Source organism: Astatotilapia calliptera, chromosome 4, assembly GCF_900246225.1.
Source record: "Astatotilapia calliptera chromosome 4, fAstCal1.2, whole genome shotgun sequence".
Classification (NCBI taxonomy): domain Eukaryota; kingdom Metazoa; phylum Chordata; class Actinopteri; order Cichliformes; family Cichlidae; genus Astatotilapia; species Astatotilapia calliptera.
In genome coordinates, this window is record NC_039305.1 from 22,992,619 (window position 1) to 23,020,580 (window position 27,962).

The window sequence follows — 27,962 nt, forward strand, 5'->3', positions numbered from 1 at the left end:
TTTGCATGTTCTCCCCGTGTTTGCGTGGGTTCTCTCCGGGTACTCCGGCTTCCTCCCACCGTCCAAAGACATGCAGCTTGTGGGGATAGGTTAATTGGATAATTCAAATTGCCACTAGGTGTGAATGTGCGAGTGAATGTGAGTGTGAATGGTTGTCTGTCCCTATGTGTTAGCCCTGCGACAGACTGGCGACCTGTCCAGGGTGTACCTCGCCTTTCGCCCTATGACAGCTGGGATAGGCTCCAGCGCCCCCCGCGACCCTGAAGAGGATAAGCGGAAGCGAATGGATGGATGGGTGTTTGTTCCTTACATCGAAGTGTGTGTGTGTGTGTGTGTGTGTGTGTGTGTGTGGTCAGAATGTGACCCCACAACGACTTCACTAAACCTGCTTCCCTGAAAGTCCAGTACCGTTTCAGATAAAAAGGTGATAAAGTCCTAATGGTTTCATAAATCTTCCTAATTATTATTATTTTTTTCATATAAGCATCAGGGACAAGGCTGTCTTGCAATTGTTGAGGTCCCTAGTGTGCGCCCTATTTCTTCCAGGATCACTCTTCATTTGTAGGTTTTAGTGGACTCTTAGTCCTGTGAAGTGGTTTTCATGGGCCAAAGGCATTGTATTCCAAGATCTGGGAGATTGTAGAAATGAGCAGTAACCCCCTTCTTGCCATCTTTCCAGAAATATCAGTGATCTGGAAGCTGTTACGCTTACTTACAACAGCAGCAGTACTTTCTGCACCTGCATAAAGTCTAGGACACATTTACTAACGTGTGGCAGCTTTGAATCTTTTAATATATATTTTGTTAATATTTTGGCTATGGTGTCTTGCTATGAAATATATAGAAGAGTAACAGTGTTAGCATGTGGTCAAAGTTAAGTTTGACTGGGAGCGTCAAAGCTCAATAGTCTGTATCAACAAAAACTCACTGCAGCCTGTGTAATATTTGATACGTCATATTATATTCCAGTCTATCTTGCAAATACATATTAGCATTGCAAATGTCATGCACAAACACACACAACTATTAGATCCTTAAGATCAAACCTGTGTCATTCTTTTGGTCCACTGCAGTGTAGTAGTCAAAAAGAAAGAAGTGAAGTGGCCACAAATGGCCAGGATAGAGCCCAGAGGGTTAATTTGTAAAATGTCTAAAAATATTGATTACAGGATAATACATTAATGTTAATAGCAACTGTAAGCTTTTTATTTTGAAGTTACAAGTATAAACAATGCTGTTACATTTACACTAAAAATATTTTACTATAAGTATGGACATAAAACAAGTGAACAACATCTTATAATAAGCTTGATTTGGAATTCTGTACACTGCAAAAAAAAAAACCCCACAACAACAAATAAAAAACAAACAAACAGCCAGTGCCTTCATCTGTCCATTAAGTGTCAAACATCGCATTGACCCGTAGTCTCTGCTCGTCAGCACATTTAAAAAGAGCTCCATGTCCTCTGCAAACTGAAAAACAAAGAGGAAAAAGTCCCTCTACACAAAAACACTGCAGATGACAGGCCAGGCAAACATCTATTGACTTGTTTGAATGCCTCCTCATCATGTGAGCCTTGAAGTTTTTTGTAAGAAGACTAAGACCACAGTGAGAGCATTTCATTTTCATGGACTTTCCACAAGCCGCAGTTTCATTTAGCACAGACGGTAGAGCACATGAATGTTCTACCAAAGATTCAGAAAATGGTTTAGATGCTGGAGAGAAGACATCGAGAGGGAGATGGGGCTCCACAGAGAGTTCAGTGGGGAGCAGTCCTGAATGCTGACATGACAATAATTGCCTTGCCATATCCCCACGCTGTATGACTGTCATGTTACAGACAGGGCAGTGAAAGTGCACCAGCATATCATTTTGTCTGTAAGAGAGAAAAAAAGAAAAAACATGTAATTTAAATGTAGTTGTATAGAATGCTGTCAGTTTATCTAACAATCAGATTGTACATATTAACAAAAATATCCAAGCCATTCTCAATAATGAAAGCAAAATGCTATGGATCACAAGAGCTGTCAAGAAAAAAATATTCAATGAAAACACTTTTTTCTCTTGCTGATGAATCCACTGAACTGTACAATGTGAAAAGCAACTTTTAAGTCAACAAAGAGACTGCAAAGGTGCTGAAAAGAAGTGCATATTTATAACTTTAACTATGAGTTATATTTAATACCAACATACCTTTAAAGGCAAAGCATTTTTAATGTGTCCATTTATATGCTCCTCGGTCTTTGCCCTGACAGGGCTGAAAGCGGGGCACAGATGGCAGTGAAAGAGTCTTCTGCAACACGTGGTGCATTCCTGCAATTCTGGCTTGGTGGCAGAATTCCAAATTGATATGTGCATCTAAAACAGAGAAAAACAGATGAACACCATATACACATTTAAATTCAGGTTTTAGCAAAAATAACACGTTACAGTTAGCATGTAAGAGATTGAAAATTCTTTACAAAAACATAATTTACAAGACACTTTTATTTGTGACATATGTATCTATTGACATGTAACAGACAATTTAACAAAGGCTAACTAAAATCTGGGCAATAAAAAAGCAGAACAGAATGGAATAGAGAATATTAGTATTTATAAATGTATAAATCTCTTTGTGACAAACTTTACAATGTTGATGCAGGTGGAATGAGAGACATGAGTAAAGCGCAATATGCAGTAAATGGAACAATGTGCATTGATGTCAGATAGTGAAAAGCAGTGAAGTGAATTTGTTCAGTAACAAGCAAAAATCAAATACGTTTGAAAGGGACCACTAAATGCTAACCAGAGGTGTCAAAAGTACACGCATTCCTTACTAAAGTTTAGATACCTCGGGGGTATGACGGTAGTTGTAACGCTAACAAAGTGCCAACGTAATCAGTGTAAGCAAAGTAGATGATTCCTAGAATTATATAATTATTAACGGCGAATTTATACATGGAAGACTCTGCACCAACCTTTACGATCGATTTGCAAGGTTAATGATCCTTGCAGTAGTGATGGGTCGTTCGCGAACGAAATGGCTCTTAGAGCCGCCTCTTTGAAGTGAACGACGGGAGCCGGCTCCTTATTGGGAGCCGTGGGGGTTTGTATTCTTTCTCTTGCCCTCTCACTAACCTTTTTCGCTTCACGCCACGTGAGCCTTGTGTTTGCGCTGAGCAGAGGGGGGAGGGGCGGTAGTTACACTCACAGTAGCAGTAGAACACGAACAGACAGGAGGGAGAGAGAGAAAGAGAGCAACAACAAGAGACAACGTCGTCAATTTGGAAAGGTACAGTAAAGAAAATGAGTGAAGCAACCAAGAAAACAAGCAAAATCTGGAACCACTTCAATTTTATTGACAGTACAAAGGCAGAGTGTAGAGTCTGCAAGAAAATAATTTCATATAGAGCTGGCTCCACAAACAATATGCATAGGCACCTGAGAACTGTCCACCCATCAGTGCAATGGGAAAAAAAACCCACAGTCAGTTGAGGGCGATATAAATGAAGGTGCTAGTGTGTCTACTGCAACTGTTGCTGCTCCTTCTTCTGCTGCAGTAACTGAAGCGTCATGCAGTATACCACCTAAACCAAGCCAGAGTTCAATGAGACAGTTTTTGCAGAAGTCAGAGACCCCAGCAAGACAGAACACAATTGATGAAGAACTGGCAAAAATTATAGCACTTGATTTCCAACCATTTTCTGTTGTGGATGATAAGGGATTCAGGACTTTTATACATGCACTGAATCCGACGTATGTAATTCCAAGCAAGAAGGCTCTCTCCCAAAAAAAAAAAAAAAAATCATCCCAGGCATATATGAAAGAGAACGTGCATCACTTCCAGAGAGGGTTAAAAAAGCCACAGCAGTGTGTCTAACAACTGACAGCTGGACATCCCAAACCACCACATCCTTCTTGTTAGTTACATGTCACTTTATTGAAAATTATAAAATGGTATCCTGTCTTCTGGATTGTTTTGAGTTCAGCAACAGACACACATCTGAGAACTTGGCAGAAGAGCTGCTCAAAGTGGCAAAAGAGTGGGATGTGGAAAACAAAGTGGTTTGCTGTGTTACTGACAATGCCGCTAACATAACAAAAGCAATTAAAATCCTGAAATGGACTCACCACCCATGTCTTGCACACACAGTTAACCTGGTTGTAAGAGATGCTTTGAAGGTGATGAAGCCAGCTGTGGACAAAGTGGAGGCGATAGTGGAATTTTTCCACAGGAGCACAACAGCCACACACAAGCTCAAATCTACCCAACAACACATGGGCATGCCTGAGCTAAAGCTCAAACAAGAATGTATCACAAGGTGGAACTCAACCTTTCATATGCTAAAACGGATTCTGGAGTCCAAGGATGCAGTCATCTCTACCCTGGCAGTTATCAATGCACCGGTCGACCCTCTGAGCCATGAGGAATGGGACGTACTAGGGCTGGGCGATATATCGAGTTTTTTAAAAATATCGATATATTTTCACACGAGATATAAGATGTGGCAATATCGTTTATATCGATATAGCCTATGTTACGTTATAATTATACTTGTGGAGCCGCAGGTTTGCCTCTCTTTCGTCCACTTTTGTCTCTACGCAACGTTACTCGGCCTCGCCTCCCCCATAGCTTCACCTGCAGGCAATGACAAGATGAAAGCGGAAAATCTCTGTTAGCGAGTTACCGCAGATGGCCCCGTGCGTGGGGCTGGACGGCGTCAACGTGTTAGCGAGCTAACCACGCTAACGACATGCAGCCCGGAGGGGCTGCACGGCCTAAAATCCTTTCATTTTCTCAAAACTCGACAGTGCGCCTTATGTATGAATTCTGGTTGTGCTTACTGACCGCGAACCGATTTTATGTGGTACACAGCGCTCAGCAATCTGTCAAAAAATGTTTTAATATGACTTTGCTAAGCTACGAAGCTGCACGGCTTGATGTCGGAGGATTACGGCTACCGGGGAGGAGCCTCGCGGAGTGATACGTACTGTGTGTGTATAAGGACCACAAATGGCACCTGTTTAGAGACGTGGTGCAGCTGTGAAATCTGTCTCTTTGTTATTACGCTCAGCGTCTATTAGTTTACATTTTGACTGCACAATTGTGAGCTTTTTGTTATGCACAAAAACAACATTGTTTTCTTTTATTTATGGACCATGATTATTTAATAAATGCTGATAATTTATTTTTGAGTAATTTCTTCATGTACATCTACGCTGTATGTAAATAAAAGTGCCCGTGTGACATCTGGGACACAGTGTGACTAAGAACTCTCTTTTTGTTCTTAACTTATGGCTTAAAAAAAAAAAATCGAGATATATATCTTATATCGCCATCCAGCTAAAAAATATCGAGATATGAATTTTGGGTCATATCGCCCAGCCCTAGGACGTACTACAGGAGGCATGCAGTGTTTTGGAGCCATTTGAGCAGGTCACCGTGGAGAACAGTGCAGACAGGTGAGTGTGCAAATGTTATTGTATTATTATTATTATTATTAGTATTAGTAGTAGTAGTAGTAGTAAGTTGCATTGCTGGTTGCATTGCTGGTATGAAAAGTAGATTAGACATGATCATAAATAATAATAATATACTGCTGAATTTTAAATATAGCATAATTTTGAAACTTGTTATGTACTCTTTTTCAGCCATGTCACAGCCTCCAAAATGTTAATCCTGTGCAAGGGTCTGCAGAGAGTGACAGCTGAACACCAAACCAGAGTAACTACTGGAAAAGTGAAAGAGTTGGTGGATGCTCTCTGTGCATCCATGGACAGAAAATTCCACAGAATGGAATATAATGCTGTTCTCTCTGAAACCACCATTCTTGATCCAAGAAGCTGGTCTTTAATGACAACAGAGCGGTGGATGAAGCTCTTCAGAGAATAACTGCAGCAGCAAGATCCAGCCAACCAACTCCACTGCCAGGGAACCAAGAGGGAGAAGAGGATGAACAAGCTGTTTGGAGGTTCTTTGAAGAACGAGCAAGTAGAGACACTACCAGAAGGAATCCCTCAGCAGATGTAATACTGGAAGTGAGATCCTACATTGATGAGCCCCTTTGCCAGAGAAGTGCAGATCCACTGAGCTGGTGGGAGACAAAGGCTTATACTTATCCACGTCTTACCCAGGTGATGACACGGAGACTTTGCATTGTAGCAACATAAGTCCCCTCAGAGAGAATCTTCTCCAAAACAGGACAGATAATGAATGACAGAAGAAACCGGATCAGCTCCTCAAAGCTAAGGCACTTGATATTCCTGAATGCCAACCTTTCCGTCAATTAAAGATCTGGTTGTTCATTTTTTCTTTTTGTTTTGCATATTTTAATTGATATTTTATTGTGTTGTGTAGTGTTTTGTGTTCTTTTGTTTTGAATTGGTTTAAAAGGGAAAAAGCTGAAAATTTAAAAGGAAAAAAGTTGAATTGTAAATAGTTGGTTTTTGTACTTATAATTTATTTATTTTTTTACATTTTGTGTGCTGTGAATAAATACAAGAATACTTATATGATAAACATTTATAAATAAAAAAGACATTTTTTATATTAGTAGTTCATTGTGTGCATGATTTTATATTGTTGTTAATACCGTATTTTCACGACCATAAGGCGCACTGTGCTAAAAGGCGCAGTCTCAGTTATGTGTGCCATTACTGTATTTAACACACACATAAGGCGCACTGGACCATAGGGCGCATACAAGTACCGTATGCGTATTTAAAAATAAAGCGGGAGCAAACCTGAATTCGGTACCTTACTCACATTTTTATTACCAATAATCGTCATCATCAACAACACACAAGCATACAAGTGTGCGTATTTAAAAATAAAGCAGGAGCAAAACAAAGTTTGGTACTCACATTTTTATCATCAATCAAACCCATCGAAGTCCTCATCCTCTGTGTCTGAATTGAACAGCTGCGCTAAATCTCCATCAAACATGCCAGGTTCACTGTCTTCACCGTCAGAGTCACTTTCCGTGCCGTGCGGCTCCTCGGAAACGATGCCGGCTTTTGCGAAAGCTCGAACAACAGTGCCAGCAGACATGTTAGCCCAAGCATCTACAATCCATTGGCAAATTGTGGCGTAACTCGCCCGGCGCTGCCTTCCACTCGTAGTGAAACTGCGTGGAAAAAACCACCTGGTCTCCTTACATACACCTCCCTCAGCCAGTCTTTCATCATTTCCTCATCCATCCAGCCCTTTTCATTTGCCTTAATGATGATTTCTGCTGGAAACTTCTCTTTAGGCAAAGTCTTTCGCTTAAAAATCACCATAGGCGGCAGTTTCTGTCCATTAGCATGGCAGCCAAGCACAACAGTAAAAGAAGACTTTTCATACCCCGTTGTGCGTATCGCTACCGTGCTGGTCCCCTTCTTCTCCACAGTGTGACTCACCGGGATGTCAAAAGTGAGCGGGACCTCGTCCATGTTTGTGATGTGGCTGGGCTGGATGTTTTTGTCGCCGATGTGTTTGCTGCAGTAGGAGCGGAAGATGGCCAGCTTTTCCTTATAATCCGCTGGAAGTTGCTGCGCTACCGTAGTCCTGGTCCGGATGGAAAAATGGCACCGTTTCATAAAACGAAAGCACCAAGACGGACCTCCTTGGAAATGTTCAATGTTCATCTCTTCAGCTAGTGAAACTGCTTTTAGCCGAATGGTGACCGTCGAAACGCTTCTCCCGCTCGCTCTTTGCTCGATGATTCACCGCTCGAGTCTTTCCTCCAACTCGGGCCACCTCGCCTTATGTCCGCGGAAACTCAGCTGCGTTTTCTTGACCTGCCGGAGCTTGTTTTCCAGCTTCCTCCATTTGCAAACCATCGATTCGTTAATCTTAAATTCTCTCGCCGCTGCTCGATTTCCATGTTCCTCCGCGTAGCTGATGGCCTTCAGTTTAAACTGTGCTTCGTAAGCGTGTCTCTTTGCCATTTTCAGGGTTGTTAAAACAACGATGTCCTGCATAATGCACATACCTGTTCTTTTATACAGGTATGTGCGATTGTCCCGGTATATACGATCAACGCCCATACTTCACCCTTTAACGTTCTCATGGTGTTCTCTACTACGTCCTCCTTACAACACATAGGGCGCACCGCGCTATAGGGCGCGCCGCACTTTTTGAAGAAAATCTAAGACTTTTAAGTGCGCCTTATGGTCGTGAAAATACGGTAATAAATTACTTAAAGCAACAAAACAACCTGAATCAGAATCAGAATCAGAATCGTGTTTATTGACCAAGTATATGTGCAGACACATACAGGGAATTTGGTTCCGGTAAATGGTGGCTCTCAAGCACAGTAATGTAAATCACACACACACACACACACACACACACACACACACACACACACACTCCTGAAGAGCCGGTTCGGAACCGAAAGAGCCAGTTCTCTAAAAAGAGCCGGAAATCCCATCACTAGTCGCTACCCGGCCTGTAGCCGCACAGTGTTCACTTTTCTAGCAACCATGGCTGGAGCCGAAGAGATGAATAGGTATCGCTCACCTCTGGTGTCCAGATACGCCAGCAAAGAAATGAGCTACAACTTCAGCGAGAAAAAGTTCACCACCTGGAGGAAGCTGGATTTTTCTCGCAAAAGCTGAGAAAGTTTGATATAATGATCTGCTGATACAAGCTTATAAAATAAGTCCGCGACCTTTATCAAGTTTCCTGCTCTAAACATAGTTATAAGGAGGTCTTACGAGTCGTGTGGATGCTACCCGGTGCTGACTGAGCAGACTGCTACCGTACAGTAATCAGTGTCTTTGTCTGGAAGTCATAGGTCATATTTTAAATGAACATTTGGCTACGTCCACACTGTTACGTTCCCCTGAGGGGTCTAGGCAGTGAGGGGGAAGTAACAAAATGTAAGTCAAAAAGAGAGCAGCTCACTAGCTGCAAACAGCACACACGCACACAGTTCACTAGCTGCAAACACCACGCACACAGCTCACTAGCTGTAACCACTCACATGGCACTCTGGGCAGAGCTCACCTTTCCCTGGGCTTAAATCTCTTTAATTACTGACGAGAGTCAGCTGCACAAAAGGGAAAAGGTGGCACCTCAGGCAGAAGAGGTAGTGGGACACGCCCACACAGGTATTTTTGAAAACGGAGATTTTTCTATGCGTTTGCACCTTTTGTCCACACGTAAACAGCGTTTTCAGTCACTGAAAACGGAGATTTTTTAAAAACGCCTGCCAGGGTGGATATTTTCGAAAACTCAGTTTTTGTATTTATGTGTGGATGAGGAAAACTGAGAAAAAGGTGTGCGCCATTTTTGACGTCACACTGTGCGCCACGTTATTTTCGGTGAAATGAATTTCTACAATACTGTTAATTGTACTCTCTGCAGTGTTTAAATGCTTACATATACACACACAGTTACTGTCCCTCCACACACAGGACTCGGTTCTGCTTCTATGCCCCATCTTTGTTTACTATTTCCCACCGAGGCTTCTAGACTTCTGATTGGCCAACATTTCTATCGCCAACTGTTGCTTTGGCATGTTCCTAGCAGCGTTTTCCTTCATTTTTGGGTTTACGTGTGGACGGGATTACTTTTTAAAAACGGAAAATCTCGTTTTCAAAAATACCTGTCCACATTATTACGAGATTCTAAAATTGAAAATCTGCAGTTCGTATTTTCCATCGCAGAGCCACGTGAGCTTCGACACGCATGCGTACATGTTCTGAGTCATTGGAACAGCTGCTGCTCTCTCGACAGCGAATGTTACTGTGAACGAAAAGCTCTTCAAGTGGGAAAATTATTAACAGTAACTGTGGCTAAATGCTGTTGTGTTTGTGGTATCTTCTCTACTGAGGTTTTATTTGACCAGTCTGACCTATGACTCCTTTGACTGGAGAGAGGTACTTGATTATCTGGAACCTTTCTGTACTGCTGTAGGAATCACGTGCCTCCTCACGAGGACAGCACATGATGATCAAAACTGGAGAAAAGACACGCTGACAGGCTGACTAATGACTAATAAACAGCAGGCTGTTTTTTATCAGCTTAGCAATGCAAGTCACTGTGACTTTTACCCAAACATCCTTTCCATCAACAGAAGAGCCAATACTGCAAATATGTGTATTTATAATAAAACATGTATTTATATAAAACATATTTGCATTTGTAACGGTTGATAAATGAATATCTTAAAAGTAAAGAACTGTATTATCAAGAGTCAAAAAGCTCAACATAAAAAGCTTATAAGTAAACTCTGAAAATGAAACCCTGCAGGAAATGGTTCAGAATTCATTCTGTAACTACAAGCACTTTTGTTTTGCCAGCTCTAAACTTTACGAGTTGCTTGTAGGAACTCTTCCTGTTTGTCATCATGTCTCTGTGTTCAATGTTCTCCTCCTCAGGCTCTGGGTCTGCCCATCACTGATGCTCAGATTGCAGAGATGGAGAGCCATGCAGAGGACATTGACTTTGAAGAAGAGCGAAAGCTGAGGCACGATGTCATGGCGCACGTCCACACCTTTGCACACTGCTGCCCCACAGCTGCTCCCATCATCCACCTCGGAGCTACGTCATGCTATGTGGGAGACAATACTGTAAGTATGACTATTGCATAAATAAACCCAGCAGTGATGAGTTTTGACTCTTTAAAGCTTCTCATGTTTGTCGTTTCTGTTCTTCAGGATCTCATTGCATTGCGTGATGGCTTCAACATCCTCTTGTCTAAGGTGAGACTCACCTGTTTGTCCAGAAATTCTATGAAAACAGTGCAAATTAATATCAAGCTTATTTTTTGTTTTTACAGTGAGTCCATTAAAAAAAAACTAACAGGACATTTTCATTGAATTCATGAAAAAATATATTTAAAGATTACAGGACAGGCTATCCAATATGTTGGTTACATTTATTATGCATCTTCACTGCTTCTGGGAGCTAAAAATCAAAGCTGGCTGTTTGTAGCCCACGATGTAAAATAAGTTTGACACCCTGATTTGATCATTAAAGGCTTGTTTTTCCTGCAGCTGGCCAGAGTCATCGACCGGCTGGCAAACTTTGCAGAGGAATACGCCGACCTCCCCACGCTCGGCTTTACACACTTCCAGTGAGTCCGACTGCAGCTGCAGTGTTTTCATAGGCCTTCATCAGACTGATGGAGCTGTCCAACTTTGATGTCAAACACACCCACTGTGCCCCTCTCCTCCTCTCTGTACAGGCCTGCCCAGTTGACCACAGTGGGGAAGCGAGCGTGTCTGTGGCTGCAGGATTTGGTGATGGATGTGAGGAACCTGGAGCGAGCCCGCGATGATCTTCGTTCCCGTGGAGTCAAGGGGACCACAGGCACCCAGGCCAGCTTCCTGCAGCTCTTTAAAGGGGACCATGACAAGGTATAAACAACCATAAGAACCATGTGGGTGATTTCTGAAGTCCCACAGCACCGTATTGTGATGACTTTTTAATGTCAGTTTTCCTTTTGTGCCCCCAGGTGGAAGAGCTTGACAAGATGGTGACAGAGATGGCTGGCTTTAAGAAGTGAGTATCAAACTCCTGTCTCCAATATTGACTGACATGTTTTTATAACATGGTCCAAGCAGGAACAGTTTGAAACACTGGCTATAACTCATTTGTTCCATTCTTATCCAGAGCCTACCTGGTGACTGGGCACGCTCGCTGGTTTGGGAGCTTCTGTGCACAAGGTGAGGAAATATCTCTATGTAGTGGTGGTTAAAGAAACCTGGGTCTTGAGCTTCAAAAAGCTGATCTAACAGAGTGTACACTTTATGCTGTTATCTGCTGTAGATCTGCACAGACATCCGCCTGCTGGCCAACCTAAAAGAGATCGAGGAACCTTTTGAGAAGGAGCAGATTGGTACGTTCGCTCATTCAAAAGCACTTTTTACCTGTTAAACTGTGCCTCAGCCTAAAGCTTTGCCTGCTCCTCTTCCAGGTTCCAGTGCTATGCCCTACAAGAGGAACCCCATGCGTGCAGAACGCTGCTGTAGCTTGGCCCGACATCTGATTGCGTTGGTGGCCGACCCCCTGCAGACTGCCTCGGGCCAGTGGCTGGAGAGGACACTGGATGACAGCGCCAACAGGTCAGCCAACACAGACACACTTACACTGCTGTGAATTTGGTATGATGCAGTTCTCCTCTGTGAAGTAGATATCACATCAGTGTGGAAGCGTACAATAAATAGTAGTGAACAATGATTCCCAATTACAGGGTTTGTACGGGTGCTTGAAATCCTTAAATGCTTGAATTTTAATATTGTCTTTTCAAGGTTTGAAAAGTGCTTGAACTTCAGATGTGGAGCTTAAACGTTCTTGAAACTGTATTTCACTCACCACAAATAACTCTGAATAGTTTTCTTATCAGATAGAGAAATTAAATGAGTTGCAAAGTGTAAAAGCAACATTTCTCCGCCCGGGCTGCCGTGCACCTCTGCATGTCAGTCCGTTTCTAATGTGTGCCTCCGCCCCGCACAGTCAGGGATGAGTGCACTAACATGTTGGTGTTTTAATGATCGTTTGATGGAAAACGACAATGGCGGAGTTTGCGCTCTTGAGACACATGACAGGAGAGTCCTAGTTAATAATTTTCGAGAATGTATACATGACATATGCCAATTTTTTAAAACTATTTTTATTTTGCTGGCTATCAAATTTTCTGGAGAAATAATTGAAATGCACTGAGTGTAATGCAGTATGGCAGCGCTATTACAGTAGTTAGTTATGGCATTGTGATTTATGGAATATGCTGTAAACTTAGCTAACATTACTTGGCAGTAGCAGTAATGTGAGTTTCTTCACTCAAGTGAAAGCTTTAAACATTAGCCTGATACTTAACTAGCCAGCTTAAGGAAATAATGGTAATAAGAGGCACTGATCCATATGGGCACAAAGAATGGCCACTTTTTTGTGCTACTGAAGTTCCCTGGCTTTCATTTAATCTGTTTATTGTGAACACCTACACATTAAACAACTTAAAAATGATAAATGGCTTCAAGCTCAGACTGAGGTCTGTGGGGCACTATCAGCCACTGAGACAACAGACAAATATGTGTTAATATATGAATATTTCATACTTTAAGGCTGCCTGTTTATTAAAGCAGTGGTTCCCAGACTTTTTTTTTGCTAGGCCCCCCTTTGTTTTACAAGAAAAATGTTCGTGCCCCTCCCCCGCACGTACTCATCCTCCAACCACACACACCCATATTTTGCTCCATTGCAGTTTATTTCACACCTCAAACATTTAGTAAACAGTTAAGCAAATACAAGTAATCTGCAATAAATTACAGGTAGTAAGGAAATAAACTACTAACTCTTTTGCGCTACGTGCACACATACACGGGTATTTTTGAAAACGCAGCTGTTTCGTCCACAAGTAAACGGCGTTTGGAATCACCGAGAACGGAGATTTTTTTAAAACTCCTTTTTTGCGTTTACGTGTGGACGAGGAATACAGAGTTCGTCACGCAATGTCAATGGTATGTGCCTTTTTTCACGTCACGCTGTGCGCCACGTTATTGTTTACATGAGATGAATAGCAGAATGGCAGATAGATTTACAGTATTTTGTCTCTGACTATCTTCAGGTTTTACAGGCTTACATATACACACACAGTTACTGTCGATCCATTTAGAAAGGCAGAGGCGTCACGGTGTGATTATTTTACGTGTCGCTGGTTTGTTTTTTTCCTGTGTAATAATATTCAACATTGCTATCAATACATTTTTCAAAAAAGCCTCTCTGTGCAAAATGGGTTTAAACACATAAACAGCTGTGGGATACTGTTTGTCTGTGATTTAGACAGGGGGAACAAATTGTGGCAGGATCAGCCTGATATTATTTGTATCCCACACTAACTTTACTGTATAAAGAGCTAACATCTCCAAAATATCAGCAGTAGTTAGTCATTACAACAAGAGTCTGTGAACTAAAAATCAAGAATGTGGGATACTTGATTTGAACAGCCCAGCGCACTCCCGACAAAGGGAAAACCAATTCTGCAGGGGAGACCTACCTCGGCACTTGTGCAGGTGAAACCAAAGGGAAGATATACTTAACCATATTTTCTAGTCTTTGGCTTAGAATGAAGTTGGTTTGGAAACATATTCAGCTATGCTTCATCTCCTGCTTTGTATTTCTGTAGGCGCCCCGTGCTAGCAGTGTCCTAGCGTTTTGTTTTTTTGTTTTTTTTTGTTTGTTTGGTCCCCCCCCCCCCTTTTCATACCGCGCCCCACACTTTGGGAAGGTCTGTATTAAAGGGAGATGAACAATTCATTATGTTCAAAGCGTCTCCCAGTCAGTGCTGTTCTCCATGACTGTCTTACTGTACATGATGTTATTAGCACAAACACTTTAAAGATAATCATTTAGGACTTTAACAATAATACAGACAACAATGTAGTTAAACAACTTACAGTTAGTTTTATTGGGAATTCACTTTAACCTGTTAGGCCTCCAGGGGTTTTCTGAGCTTTCTGCTTGAAAATGAAGTGACTAAAATAAATGGAGTATTTCTCCACAGTTACAAACTGTGTATGCAATCTTGCTATCAAAATAAAGCTAACACTTGTGAGATGTCATCAGAGGTGTAAATATTACCGCAGATGATACTATGTTATAAGTTACTGTGACTCAAACATAGAAAAAAATAAAAAATAATTTTTATATCTCACACCTAATTAAAGTATTTTAAAGCATTTAACACCTTTGAAAATATGCTTTGGTTCACATTCAACTCCAGAAAATCATATATTAATATGGATATTACCTGTCCACAGATTCATGGTGAGGTAACTGCTCTTTTAACGGTTTGGTGTCTTTGCTTTGTTTGGTGGTTTTAGAAAATGGTCTGAAATTCAGGTTTCTGTGGACACTACTCATGTCAGCATTTATATTGTCTTATCCCTCCTCGTGTTAACCGATTAAACGCGATCTCCTCCCTTTTGCCTGCGTTTTTGGGGGCATGAGTGCTTAACTAGTTAAAATAGGAGACAGATGGTTTTTTTGGGGGGGGGTTTGTTTTTTTGTTTGTGTAGCGTAGGACAAATGTCAATATCTGATGAGAAGACTTATTAATTTGGCCTTGCTCTGTATTGTTGTGGTGTTTGGTGCAGTTTTTTTGTTTGGTGGGGTTGTTGTTGTTGTTGTTGTTTTTTTTTTTTCTTAAAGTGGAAATGAATATCTCTAACAAGTTGATTTGTTCACATTTGCACATCTTAATTTCTAAGAGAAATGTGTTTTTGTTTTTTTTGAGTTTGTACACTGTATGCATTTAAGACGACCATTTCCTTTTTCAGTATTTTTGTGTGGTGCATTTTTCTGTTTTAACAAAAAGGGGAACAAAAGACATTTAATTTGACCTAAGATGATTTATTTTAATTTTTACATGATCTTCCTAAGGTGGTGCTAAGTGAAACATGCGTCATTTAATTTTTTTTTGGTAATGTACTGGAAACGCTTGAAAATGGACCTAGAAAGTGCTTAAAAATTGCTTGAATTTGACCCTGAAAAATGCATATGAACCCTGCAATTAGGAGTGAGTAGCCCAAGTGGAGTGCCACAGTGACTGCCCACTTTTTTTTAAGTGGATTTCTCCTCCATTTTTCCCACTGACACTTCAGGAAATCCATGAGAGTTTGAGGCCTTGAACAAAGCCAAACAGCTAAGAGAGGAATTGTGGCCATAAAGGGAAAAAAGAAAAGAAATCAAGAGTAAAAGACGATGTACATAATTGCATTAATGGTTAAAGAACTACACATCCTACAATGCATTGCACATTGTTACCCAGGATTCAGTGGTTGAGTAAAAAGCTGTTACTTGTGATTACTGATGGTTTCTTTCCTCTCTTCTCTGCCTTGCTCCTGTGCAGGAGGATCTCCCTGCCCGAGTCCTTCCTGACAGCAGACATCATCCTCAGCATGCTGCAGAACATCACAGAGGGTCTTGTGGTCTACCCCAAAGTCATTGAGAGAGACATCCACCACGAGCTGCCCTTCATGGCCACAGAGAACATTATCATGGCGATAGTGAAGGCAGGAGGCAACAGACAGGTAGGAGAAAATACCCTGTGAGGAGTTCTCCTCTGTGAGTCAGAATGGACACAATAATAAAAGTTTTGAACATAACTGGATGAATGCATTTTTGCTTGATCAGGAGAGATGGTTTACTGGGCAGAAAATGCCAGTGGTAACCAGAAAAACAGATGACTGAAGTGAGCTCATCTTACTGACTAGTAACCAGTGTTTTGACCATTTAAATGAAGAAGCTGATTACCAATAACCAGACCTGACATGGAGACCCAACAACATGGCTGTTAAAGTCAGCTCCACCTTAATGTTTCTGTTTTTTCCTGTGTCTCCTTCAGGAGTGCCACGAGAAAATCCGTGTTCTCTCCCAAGAGGCAGCAGCTGTGGTCAAACAGGAAGGTGGAGACAATGACCTGCTGGCCAGAATCCAGCGAGACCCCTACTCTGCACCCATTCTAGGGCAGCTGGAGGCTTTGCTGGACCCCAAGACCTTTATTGGGCGTGCTCCACAGCAGGTACAGCATGAACAGCCTTATTTTTGTTCAGTCTGACAACAGATGAATGTTTTCATCTAAGCCACAGCTCCCCTATTACTGCAGCTGTGTCTGCTGCTGCCCCCCTTGATGATAGGTTTTTTTTCTTGTTCCTGCTCCTCTTCTTCAGGTGTCAAAGTTCCTGGCTGAAGAAGTACGCCCCCTACTGGAGCCATACAAGTCTAATATGAACGTCAAGGTTGACCTTGTGGTTTCAACAGTGACGGGCAAATGAAGCTATCTGAAGTATTGAAGGTTATATTGAAAAACTGTTCATTACTCAAAGCTTTTCACACACTGTTGTTTGGTGACATCTGGTGGCCAAAAATATGAAGAGCGGCTTGAATCTACAACTTATAATGAACTGATTCATTATGATTGGCCACTTTACAGCGCTGAATTGACAGCCTCTGTGTAACATGAGGCTGATATGGTGCTTTGAACATATATAATGCTTTTGGCTGGGTGAAAAAAAAATGCTATGCTAACCTTCATGAGGGCATCTGCAACTTGAACACGGAAGTCAAGAAGTGGCATATACTTCTTCTCCTGCTTCTGGGTGAGATGACGGCGATAGAGGAGCCAGCCATTGACCAATGATAGGTCAATCAAGTAGTACAAGATGCGCAGGTACCAACAACTTGGGCGGATGTCAATGTGATAGAGAGCTGCAAACATGTCTGCTAAGTCTACTCCTCCCATATTGTGGTTGTACACCTTGACAATGTGGGGTCTGTCCACTTCCACATATTCCTTCTTCTCTTTCGACCACCTTCTGCATCTCTCAACAGGTTCAGGGCCAATGAAGGATGATGCCAGTAAAACTGCCTTGTTATCATACCACTTCACGATGGACTTCCCACTTGTCTTTTCATATTTCACTTCATATGCACCACGCCCATCCTTTGAGAGTTCCTTGTCACTTTTGAGGGTACATCCACGGAGACGGTTACGATTGATGGTAGAAGCTGTTAGAATTCCCATTTTCTTCAGTTCCACAACGAGTTCAGGGGAAGTGAACCAGTTGTCGAAGAAGCACTTGTAGTTTAGACCTTTTGGAACTTCTGACACGAGACGAAACACAACTTCTCCGGCAACACCAAGTCCACGCTCATTGGTCACAGTCCCTTTTCCAGTGTATACTTCAAAGTCATAGACTAGTCCAGTGACACCTGCACAAGTAAAGACCTTGATTCCCCATTTTTGCGGCTTTTTCTTGATATACTGTTTCATTCCAATCTTTCCTTTGAAGGGGATCATCAGCTCATCAATGGAGTGGTTCTCTTCTCTTCAGTTCTGGGCCATTCTTCATAGCTGCATACAGGTTAGATTGGTGAGAAATATGTTCAAACACGGATTTGTCCATGAACTGATCACTTTGGACTTGGTATTTCGTCTGGTGGAGGTGAGAATGCAGGTCCTCGGAATGAAGAGTCTATGTCAGCTGCTGCGGGTTTCCTCTGCCTGGTTCCGCTCCTTGTTGACAGGAGCTGGGCCTTGCTGAGGTGCATTGTCATCTGGGACCTCAGTGTCACTGTCTGCATGTATGAATTTCAACATCAAGGTGGTTGGGATTAGCTTTTGCTATTGCTGCCAGTGGCTCATCATCATCAAGGCTGGAGTCAGACTCGTATGCTTCAGGAGTATCCTCAAAATCTGGATCAGCAATTTTATCATCTGAAATGGATTCTGTGTCAGATAAAGCCCCATCAGGAAGGCAAATCAACTCAATGGCTTCCCTCACTGAGTAAAATTTTCGTCTGCCTGCCATAACACACTGCAAATCCTGCAAATAGAGTATTCTGTAAGATAGTTTGCCAAAAAATGCCTTAACACATTGATCTGTAGTAATATATGTGCCATGGAATTAGGCTACATCAGTTTTCATTACTGCACAGTAAAATGAACATCGTATTGTGCCATTGTTTTTGATCAAATCTGCCTCAGATTGTTTGTAACTTCACTCTAAATTATTTAATTTTCCAAAGGATATACCCTCAGTGACACCTCAAAGTAATATGTAAACATTGGTGATATGAAAATAACCCTAGTATGAACTGTTGCTCAAAATATAGGCAAACTATTAGATAAAGCATGTGGCATCCAGTGGTACCTATCTGGCCACACATTGCAAATCTGCTACGTTGAAATAAAGCTGCCCCAGGGGAAAAATCCAGAAGAGATAAAATCCACTAATTGGCATTTACTGTATCTATATACACTCATGATTCTTCTGATGCAGTTTTGGTTTCAAATTAATGGAGGTTGATAGTGATACTTACATGAAATTGACGCCAAGAAAATCAGTGTCAGTGAACCCAAGGAAGCAGACGTGTTGGAAGTGGGATAACACTGCCATCTGGTGAGCAAGTGGGAAACTTTTTGTTGCTAATGCACAACCAAGTCCTGCAGTGGTACTTCTGAGTAAAAAAAAAATCATAAAATATGTATGTGGGGTAATCAGGTTGTTAGTTTTTAACTGTTGCAAATCGGCAACGCCTGCCTCGAGAGGGTTAATCTTTTTCTCTTCCACAGCATGTCTTCATCCTGTCTTCCTTCTCTCACCCCAACCGGTCGCAGAGGATGGCCGCCCCTCCCTGAGCCTGGTTCTGCTGCAGGTTTCTTCCTGTTAAAAGGGAGTTTTTCCTTCCCACTGTCGCCAAAGTGCTTGCTCATAGGGGGGTCATATGATTGTTGGGTTTTTCTCTGTATGTATTATTGTAGGCTCTACCTTACATTATAAAGCACCTTGAGGTGACTGCTGTTGTGATTTGGCCGTATATAAATAAAATTGAATTGAATTGAAAATTGAATATAAATAGTTTTTCAAACAACAAACAACAAATTTTATTTTCCAAAATAACAACAACAGAAGGTAGTTGTTTCAAATTTTTCTTGAATATTATACGTATTAAAAAAAGCTCAAGACACTACAATAGGCCAGCAGGAAGAAATTCACACATTGAAGGAAGCTGTAGATCCACATATGATAAAGCTGAAATTTTTGTTGAAATAGTCCTGATTTATCTGTTTCTTTTGGGGACACTCGGCAGTTCCAGAGTTGCATTTTATTAAAATAATAATAAGAAAAAAAAATAAGGAACCCCGTGTATACCCTATACAACAATACACTGAAAATTTGACAAATAAAATAGATGAAATTGCATTTTTTGTGAGTTATTTAATATTAGATAAATGCAACTGATAAGCACAGATTTTTCATCATTCTTATATGCTTGGGTCAGCGGTAATGGTAGCAAAGCTGTCTTTGCCTGCAGGGGTGCGGAAAGGATTTTCCAGGGTGCGGAGCTGGGTCTCCAATTTAGTGAGCCTGACCTCCAGAGCTGCAAATATGCATTATGCCTTAAAAGTATCATTATTACCTAACGAGGCAGAGAAGTAGCGAAAGATCTGACACACTGAGCATTGAGGAAAATATTGGAGCAACAAGTGAAGGAGCCACTGGCTCAACTACAATCTATAATAAGCTAGAAAATTCAAAAGGACAAAGTGAATAAATAATGTGAATATAATTGCCAAGTGATTCAACGAGTTTGACTTTTTGCTGGCAATGTGGACCAAGCTCTCATAACGTGCCAGAATATCTTTCTGGAGCTGTGGCATCACCCTCAGATGCCACAGCATCTTGTGGCATCATTTCATGGACTCACCATAAACAGCTGTGAGAGTGCCACTAGGGATGCCACAGCTTGGTGCTGAGGGCACAAAGAAGAAGCAGAGCCGTTTCACATAAAAAAGTCTACGAGATCAAAGGCTGACTTCTTGGCACAAAATGCATTCAAATTACACGAAATAAGGTAGGTGTTACTTTCGCAGTCCACTAGGGGCCAGTAATGCAACTGTAAGTTTGTTCAACTGCTATAAAGAACCCCAGAGGAAGAAGAAAAAGAGCGGGGCGGGGGAAAGAAGCTGAAGACCCTGTCGCTACCCTGCAGTGTTCACTTTTCTAGCAACCATGGCCGGAGCCGAAGAGATGAAAAAGTATCGCTCACCTCTGGTGTCCAGATACGCCAGCAAAGAAATGAGCTACAACTTCAGCGACAAAAAGAAGTTCACCACCTGGAGGAAGCTGTGGATTTTCCTCGCCAAAGCTGAAAAGGTTTGATATAGTCCGCGACCTTTACAGAGCCTTATCAAGTTTCCTGCTCTAAACATAGTTATAAGGAGGTCTTAAGAGTCGTGCGCATGCTACCCGGTGCTGACTGAGCAGACTGCTACCGTACAGTAATCAGTGTCTTTGTCTGGAAGTCATAGGTCATATTTTAAATGAACATCTGTCAACATTATTATGAGATTCTATAATTGAAAATCTGCAGTTTGTATTTTCCCATCGCAGAGCCATCGTGAGCTTCGACACGCATGCGTACATGTTCTGAATTATTTGAACAGCTGCTGCTCTCTCGACAGCGAATGTTCCTGTGATGAACGAAAAGCTCTTTAAGTGGGAAAATTAGTAACAGTTACTCTGGCTAAATGCTGTTGTGTTTGTGCTCTCTTCTCTACTGAGGTTTTTTTTTTTTTGACCTGTCTGACCTATGACCTATGATATTTGCAACTTTTCATATTTAAAACACAATGTTAAATCTAAATGTTAAATATTAAATCTAAATGTGTAGGCTAACATGCAAATTTATTGTATGGATCAACGGAAATACCAAAATAAAAGCTTTCCGAAAACCTCCGGTGCAAAAGTGTGCCGGTAGTGGTCAGACACGTTCTCACTCCCTAAGCCTAATATTTTACGCTAGGTGACAAATCGTCAACATTATATGCTTTCTGGTACCCAACACGTTCCTACATGACGGCATCGGAAAAAGGAGAGCGCATGAGAACCGTTTGGACTCAATCTACACATGTTCGTTTTCTGAAAATCGCTTTGGAAAACACTATTTTACATCATTTAACAGCTAGTTATGGTTAGGGATAAGTTTGGTTTAGGGCTGGAACACATAGCTGGAACGTCTATTACGACGGGACCGTCATTCCACTGGAATTCAGCCATAACCCGGCGGGAAAATTAGTAACAGTTACTCTGGCTAAATGCTGTTGTGTTTGTGCTCTCTTTTCTACTGAGGTTTTATTTGACCAGTCTGACCTATGACCCCTTTGACTGGAGCGAGGTACTCGATTATCTGGAACCAATCTGTAGTGCTGTAGGAATCACGTGACTACAGTGTCCCAACAGAATACAGTCCAGTCTAATCAGCATATTGAGCGCCTGTGCCTCCTCACGAGGACAGCACATGATGATCAAAACTGGAGAAAAGAGATGCTAATAGACAGACTACTGACTAATAAACAGCAGGCTGTTTGCTATCAGCTTAGCAATGCAAGTCACAGTGTGACTTTTACCCAAACGTCCTTTTCATCAACAGAAGAGCCAATACTGCAAATATGTGTATTTATAATAAAACTTGTATTTATATAAAAACATATATTTCCATTTGTAACTGTTAATAAATGAATATCTTAAAAGTAAAAAACTGTATTATCAAGAGTCAAAAAGCTCCACCTCCATTCCTGTTTGTCATCATGTCTCTGTGTTCAATGTTCTCCTCCTCAGGCTCTGGGTCTGCCCATCACTGATGCTCAGATTGCAGAGATGGAGAGCCATGCAGAGGACATTGACTTTGCCATGGCAGCTGAAGAAGAGCGAAAGCTGAGGCACGATGTCATGGCGCACGTCCACACCTTTGCACACTGCTGCCCCACAGCTGCTCCCATCATCCACCTCGGAGCTACGTCATGCTATGTGGGAGACAATACTGTAAGTATGACTATTGCATAAATAAACCCAGCAGTGATGAGTTTTGACTCTTTAAAGCTTCTCACGTTTGTCATTTCTGTTCTTCAGGATCTCATTGCATTGCGTGATGGCTTCAACATCCTCTTGCCTAAGGTGAGACTCACCTGTTTGTCCAGAAATTCTATGAAAACAGTGCAAATGAATATATTAATATCAAACAAGCTTGTCAGCTAGTTTTTTGGTTTTTACAGTGAGTCCATTTAAAAAAAACTAACAGGACATTTTCATTGAATTCATGAAAAAATATATTTAAAGATGACAGGACAGGCTATCCAACATGTTGGTTACATTTATTACGCATCTTCATTGCTTCTGGGAGCTAAAGATCAAAGCTGGCTGTTTGTAGCCCACGATGTAAAATAAGTTTGACACCCTGATTTGATCATTAAAGGCTTGTTTTTCCTGCAGCTGGCCAGAGTCATCGACCGGCTGGCAAACTTTGCAGAGGAATACGCCGACCTCCCCACGCTCGGCTTTACACACTTCCAGTGAGTCCGACTGCAGCTGCAGTGTTTTCATAGGCCTTCATCAGACTGATGGAGCTGTCTAACTTTGATGTCAAACACACCCACTGTGCCCCTCTCCTCCTCTCTGTACAGGCCTGCCCAGTTGACCACAGTGGGGAAGCGAGCGTGTCTGTGGCTGCAGGATTTGGTGATGGATGTGAGGAACCTGGAGCGAGCCCGCGATGATCTACGTTTCCGTGGAGTCAAGGGGACCACAGGCACCCAGGCCAGCTTCCTGCAGCTCTTTCAAGGGGACCATGACAAGGTATAAACAACCATAAGAACCACGTGGGTGCTTTCTGAAGTCCCACAGCACCGTATTGTGATGACTTTTTAATGTCAGTTTTCCTTTTGTACCACCAGGTGGTAGAGCTTGACAAGATGGTGACAGAGATGGCTGGCTTTAAGAAGTGAGTATCAAACTCCTGTCTCCAATGTTGACTGACATGTTTTTATAACATGGTCCAAGTAGGAACAGTTTGAAACACAGGCTATAACTCATTTGTTCCATTCTTATCCAGAGCCTACCTGGTGACTGGACAGACCTACAGTCGCAAAGTGGACATAGACTGCCTGTCCAGGCTCGCTAGTTTGGGAGCTTCTGTGCACAAGGTGAGGAAATGTCTACATTTAGTGGTGGTTAAAGAAACTTGGGTCTTGAGCTCAGGATTTTCAAAAAGCTGATGTAACTGAGTCTAAACTTTATACTGTCGTCTGCTATAGATCTGCACAGACATCCGCCTGCTGGCCAACCTAAAAGAGATCGAGGAACCTTTTGAGAAGGAGCAGATTGGTACGTTCGCTCATTCAAAAGCACTTTTTACCTGTTAAACTGTGCCTCAGCCTAAAGCTTTGCCTGCTCCTCTTCCAGGTTCCAGTGCTATGCCCTACAAGAGGAACCCCATGCGTGCAGAACGCTGCTGTAGCTTGGCCCGACATCTGATTGCGTTGGTGGCCGACCCCCTGCAGACTGCCTCAGTCCAGTGGCTGGAGAGGACACTGGATGACAGCGCCAACAGGTCAGCCAACACAGACACACTTACACTGCTGTGAATTTGGTATGATGCAGTTCTCCTCTGTGAAGTAGATATTACATCAGTGTGGAAGTATACAATAAATAGTAGTGAACAATGATTCCCAATTACAGGATTTGTACGGGTGCTTGAAATCCTTAAAAATGCTTGAATTTTAAAATTTTTCCAGGTCAAGTTATATAAGAATCAGTCCATTCACTGTCTGAACAGAGTTTCGTCATGTTACTTTTGCACTTTTTTGCATGTTCTGGCACATGTTGTTATTACATGGCTTGATTAAGGTACACATTGGGCTGATATCTGGGGCCAGAGCTGAAACTGTTCTTGGCCAGCAGTGTGTCTACAACTGGCCCGTGGCTGCACACCACCTATGGATGGCCCACACACCACAAAGAATGACTGCCTTTTTGGTGGCCCAGCTCAGGTTTGCCAGAGGTAATCCACACATGGGCCAGCACAGGACCACCAGTGTGTATGCAACTGGCCTTGTGCTGGCCCATGTGTGGGCCACCTCTGGCAAACCAGGTCTGGTCCACCAAAGGGCCGTCATTCTTTGTGGTATTCGGGCCATGTGTAAGTACATTGTGTGGGCCTGATCCGGGCCATACCAATTTTGCTATGTGGGATTATGTTCAAAGCCTGTTCCAGTCAGTGCTGTTCTCCATGACTGTCTTACTGTGCATGATGTTATTAGCACAAACACTTTAAAGATAATCATTTAGGACTTTAACAATAATACAGACAACAATGTAGTTAAACAACTTACAGTTAGTTTTATTGAGAATTAACTTTAACCTGTTAGGCCTCCAGGGGTTTTCTGAGCTTTTTTTTTTTTTTTTTGTTTCTTCAAGTGGAGATGAATATCTTTACAAGTTGATTTGTTCACATTTGCACATCTTAATTATTAAGAGAAATGTTTTTTTTTTTTTTTTTTGTTTTTTTGAGTTTGTACACTATATGCATATAACACAACCATTTCCTTTCTCAGTATTTTTATGCAGTGTGTTTTTCTCTATTTTAAAGGGGGGAAAAAAAGGACATTTAAGTTGACCTAAGACAGATCTTCCCAAAGTGTGGGGCCCGCAGAGCCATTGCAGGGGGGGCGCGGTATGAAAAGCAAAAAAAAACCAAAAAAAAAAACCCAACGCTTGGACACTGCTAGCAGGGGGCGCCCACACTAACGCAAAGCAGGAGATGAAGCATCGCTGAATATGTTTTCCCACGCTGGGCTCTCCAAATCACAGACAAACAGTATCCCACAGCTGTTTATGTGTTTAAACCCATTTTGCACAGAGAGGCTTTTTTGAAAAATGTATTGATAGCAATGTTGAATATTATTACACAGGAAAAAAACAAACCAGCGACACGTAAAATAATCACACCGTGACGCCTCTGCCTTTCTAAATGGATCGACAGTAACTGTGTGTGTATATGTAAGCCTGTAAAACCTGAAGATAGTCAGAGACAAAATACTGTAAATCTATCTGCCATTCTGCTATTCATCTCATGTAAACAATAACGTGGCGCACCGTGTGACGTGAAAAAAGGCACATACCATTGACATTGCGTGACGAACTCTGTATTCCTCGTCCACACGTAAACGCAAAAAAGGAGTTTTAAAAAAAATCTCCGTGCTCGGTGATTCCAAACGCCGTTTATTTGTGGACGAAACAGCTGCGTTTTCAAAAATACCCGTGTATGTGTGCACGTAGCGCAAAAGAGTTAGTAGTTTATTTCCTTACTACCTGTAATTTATTGCAGATTACTTGTATTTGCTTAATTGTTTACTAAATATTTGAGGTGTGAAAGAAAAACGCAATGGAGCAAAATATGGGTGTGTGTGGTTGGAGGATGTGTTTATGCGTGTGCGCGAGAAGGGGGGGGGGTCGCGAACATTTTTCTTGTCAAACAAAGGGGACCTAGCAAAAAAAGTATGGGAACCACTGACCTAAGATGATTTGTTTTAATTTTTACATGGTCTTACTAAGGTGATGCTAAGTGAAACATGCATTATTTTATTTAATTTTTTTTGGTAATCTACTGGAAAAGCTTGAAAATGGACCTTGAAAGTGCTTGAATTGGACCCTGAAAAATGCATATGAACCCTGCACTTAGGAGTGGGTGTCCCAAGTGGAGGGCCACAGTGACTGTCCACTTTTTTTTAAGGAGACTGTTTTTAAAAGTGGATTTCTCCTTCATTTTTTCCACTGACTCTTCAGGAAATCCATGAGAGTTTGAGGCCTTGAACAAAGCCAAACAGATAAGAGAGGAATTGTGGCCATAAAGGGAAAATGGAAGAAAACCTAAAGGGGGGAAAAAAGAAAAGAAAGCAAGAGTAAAAGACGATGTACATAATTGCGTTAATGGTTAAAGAACTACACATCCTACAATGCATTGCACATTGTTACCCAGGATTCAGTGGTTGAGTAAAAAGCTGTTACTTGTGATTACTGATGGTTTCTTTCCTCTCTTCTCTGCCTTGCTCCTGTGCAGGAGGATCTCCCTGCCCGAGTCCTTCCTGACAGCAGACATCATCCTCAGCACACTGCAGAACATCACAGAGGGTCTTGTGGTCTACCCCAAAGTCATCGAGAGACACATCCGCCACGAGCTGCCCTTCATGGCCACAGAGAACATTATTATGGCGATAGTGAAGGCAGGAGGCAACAGACAGGTAGGAGAAAATGCCCTGTGAGGAGTTCTCCTCTGTGAGTAAGAATGGACACAATAACAATTTGAACATAACTGGATGAATGCATTTTTGCTTGATCAGGAGAGATGGTTTACTGGGCAGAAAATGCCAGTGGTAACCAGAAAAACAGATGACTGAAGTGAGCTCATCTTACTGACTAGTAACCAGTGTTTTGACCATTTAAATGAAGAAGCTGATTACCAATAACCAGACCTGACATGGAGACCTAACAACATGGCTGTTAAAGTCAGCTCCACCTTAATGTTTCTGTTTTTTCCTGTGTCTCCTTCAGGAGTGCCACGAGAAAATCCGTGTTCTCTCCCAAGAGGCAGCAGCTGTGGTCAAACAGGAAGGTGGAGACAATGACCTGCTGGCCAGAATCCAGCGAGACCCCTACTTTGCACCCATTCTAGGGCAGCTGGATGCTTTGCTGGACCCCAAGACCTTTATTGGGCGTGCTCCACAGCAGGTACAGCATGAACAGCCTTATTTTTGTTCAGTCTGACAACAGATGAATGTTTACAGCCAAGCTGCAGCTCCCCTATTACTGCAGCTGTGTCTGCTGCCCCCTTTGATGATAGTTTGTTTTCTTGTTCCTGCTCCTCTTCTTCAGGTGAAAACGTTCCTGGCTGAAGAAGTACGCCCCCTACTGGAGCCGTATAAGGCCAATATGGACGTCAAGGTTGAGCTTGTGCTTTAAAACATCAGTGATGTCTTAAGCTGGTTTTATGGTCGAGCAGAGTTTGCTGTCCACTCCACTCTAGGGACTGACCGTCTGTCTGCCTGGAGCGAGCTCTGTTGTCAGATGGAGGCAGCGCACAAAGTGTGTGTGGTACAACCAGCGTGTGGGCCGCTCTTGCTTGTACTGTTGTTGGTCAACCAGCCGCGGTGGAGAGAAGTTATAACAGATGAGATGAAGCGAGACTGATAAAAACAGTAAAATGGGGGGGGGGGGGGCTATCCATAACGTGGAATTTCAAGTTGTGTATTTCAAACTAATTTCAAGCTAAAATTTAGTCATGGCTCTGCCAATCAGGAAGGTCTGTTGAAGGTATGTTGTGCTTTTCTATTTTTTTTATTTTTTTATTTTTTTTTGGTTACCGGGAAGAAGAAGGTGGAAAGCATCAGCTGCACAATACTCCAGCTGCTGGTCATTAATGAGTTAACCACTGTGTATTTTCACACTGGATTTACAACTGATGAAATCTTGTGTTGCTAAAAGAATCGCATGACATTATCAGCACAACAGTAATTTGTTCTTGTTGACTATACATTGATAGGCAACTGGTGCTATTGCAACCTGCCTGGTTGTTTCATTTGTCATTGACGCAGTATTATTGTTTGCTTGAAATAAATAAAACATAAATGCTAAAACTGTTTGGGGTGAA

At 42.0% G+C, this 27,962-nt stretch overlaps 2 protein-coding genes, 1 long non-coding RNA gene and 1 pseudogene across 3 annotated transcripts; 2 read left to right on the plus strand and 2 right to left on the minus strand.

Annotated features, from left to right (window-relative positions):
• Window positions 1–1,489: 1,489 nt before the first annotated feature.
• On the minus strand, window positions 1,490–3,040 carry LOC113020053 (uncharacterized). Its single transcript, XR_003272147.1, has 3 exons — window positions 2,962–3,040; window positions 2,195–2,359; window positions 1,490–1,877 (listed from the first exon to the last, which is right to left on the minus strand). It is a non-coding gene; the product is annotated as an uncharacterized LOC113020053 (long non-coding RNA).
• Window positions 3,041–8,433: 5,393 nt separating this feature from the next.
• LOC113021107 (adenylosuccinate lyase-like) lies at window positions 8,434–16,765 on the plus strand (annotated as a pseudogene).
• A 68-nt stretch (window positions 16,766–16,833) lies between these two features.
• On the minus strand, window positions 16,834–18,932 carry LOC113021106 (piggyBac transposable element-derived protein 3-like). The gene is made up of 2 exons (XM_026165554.1): window positions 18,798–18,932; window positions 16,834–18,301 (listed from the first exon to the last, which is right to left on the minus strand). The coding sequence occupies exon 2, from the start codon at window positions 17,773–17,775 to the stop codon at window positions 16,903–16,905; it is 873 nt and encodes a 290-aa protein (XP_026021339.1). The 5' UTR covers window positions 17,776–18,301; window positions 18,798–18,932; the 3' UTR covers window positions 16,834–16,902.
• A 1,478-nt stretch (window positions 18,933–20,410) lies between these two features.
• adsl (adenylosuccinate lyase) lies at window positions 20,411–27,948 on the plus strand. Its single transcript, XM_026165553.1, has 12 exons — window positions 20,411–20,635; window positions 22,100–22,303; window positions 22,391–22,435; window positions 22,751–22,830; window positions 22,942–23,113; window positions 23,212–23,258; window positions 23,370–23,460; window positions 23,572–23,641; window positions 23,720–23,867; window positions 26,376–26,556; window positions 26,867–27,043; window positions 27,188–27,948. Exons 1-12 carry the CDS (start codon window positions 20,492–20,494, stop codon window positions 27,272–27,274), a joined length of 1,446 nt encoding a protein of 481 aa, XP_026021338.1. The 5' UTR covers window positions 20,411–20,491; the 3' UTR covers window positions 27,275–27,948.
• Window positions 27,949–27,962: the final 14 nt, after the last annotated feature.

Excerpts from the sequence above, each read along its gene's own strand:
- LOC113021106 (XM_026165554.1), bottom strand. The coding sequence starts at position 17,775 with ATGATCCCCTTCAAAGGAAAGATTGGAATGAAACAGTATATCAAGAAA.
- adsl (XM_026165553.1), top strand. The coding sequence starts at position 20,492 with ATGGCCGGAGCCGAAGAGATGAAAAAGTATCGCTCACCTCTGGTGTCC. Across the intron at positions 23,114-23,211 it reads TTCAAGGGGACCATGACAAG|GTGGTAGAGCTTGACAAGAT; the intron begins GTATAAACAACC and ends TTGTACCACCAG. Across the intron at positions 23,259-23,369 it reads GAGATGGCTGGCTTTAAGAA|AGCCTACCTGGTGACTGGAC; the intron begins GTGAGTATCAAA and ends ATTCTTATCCAG.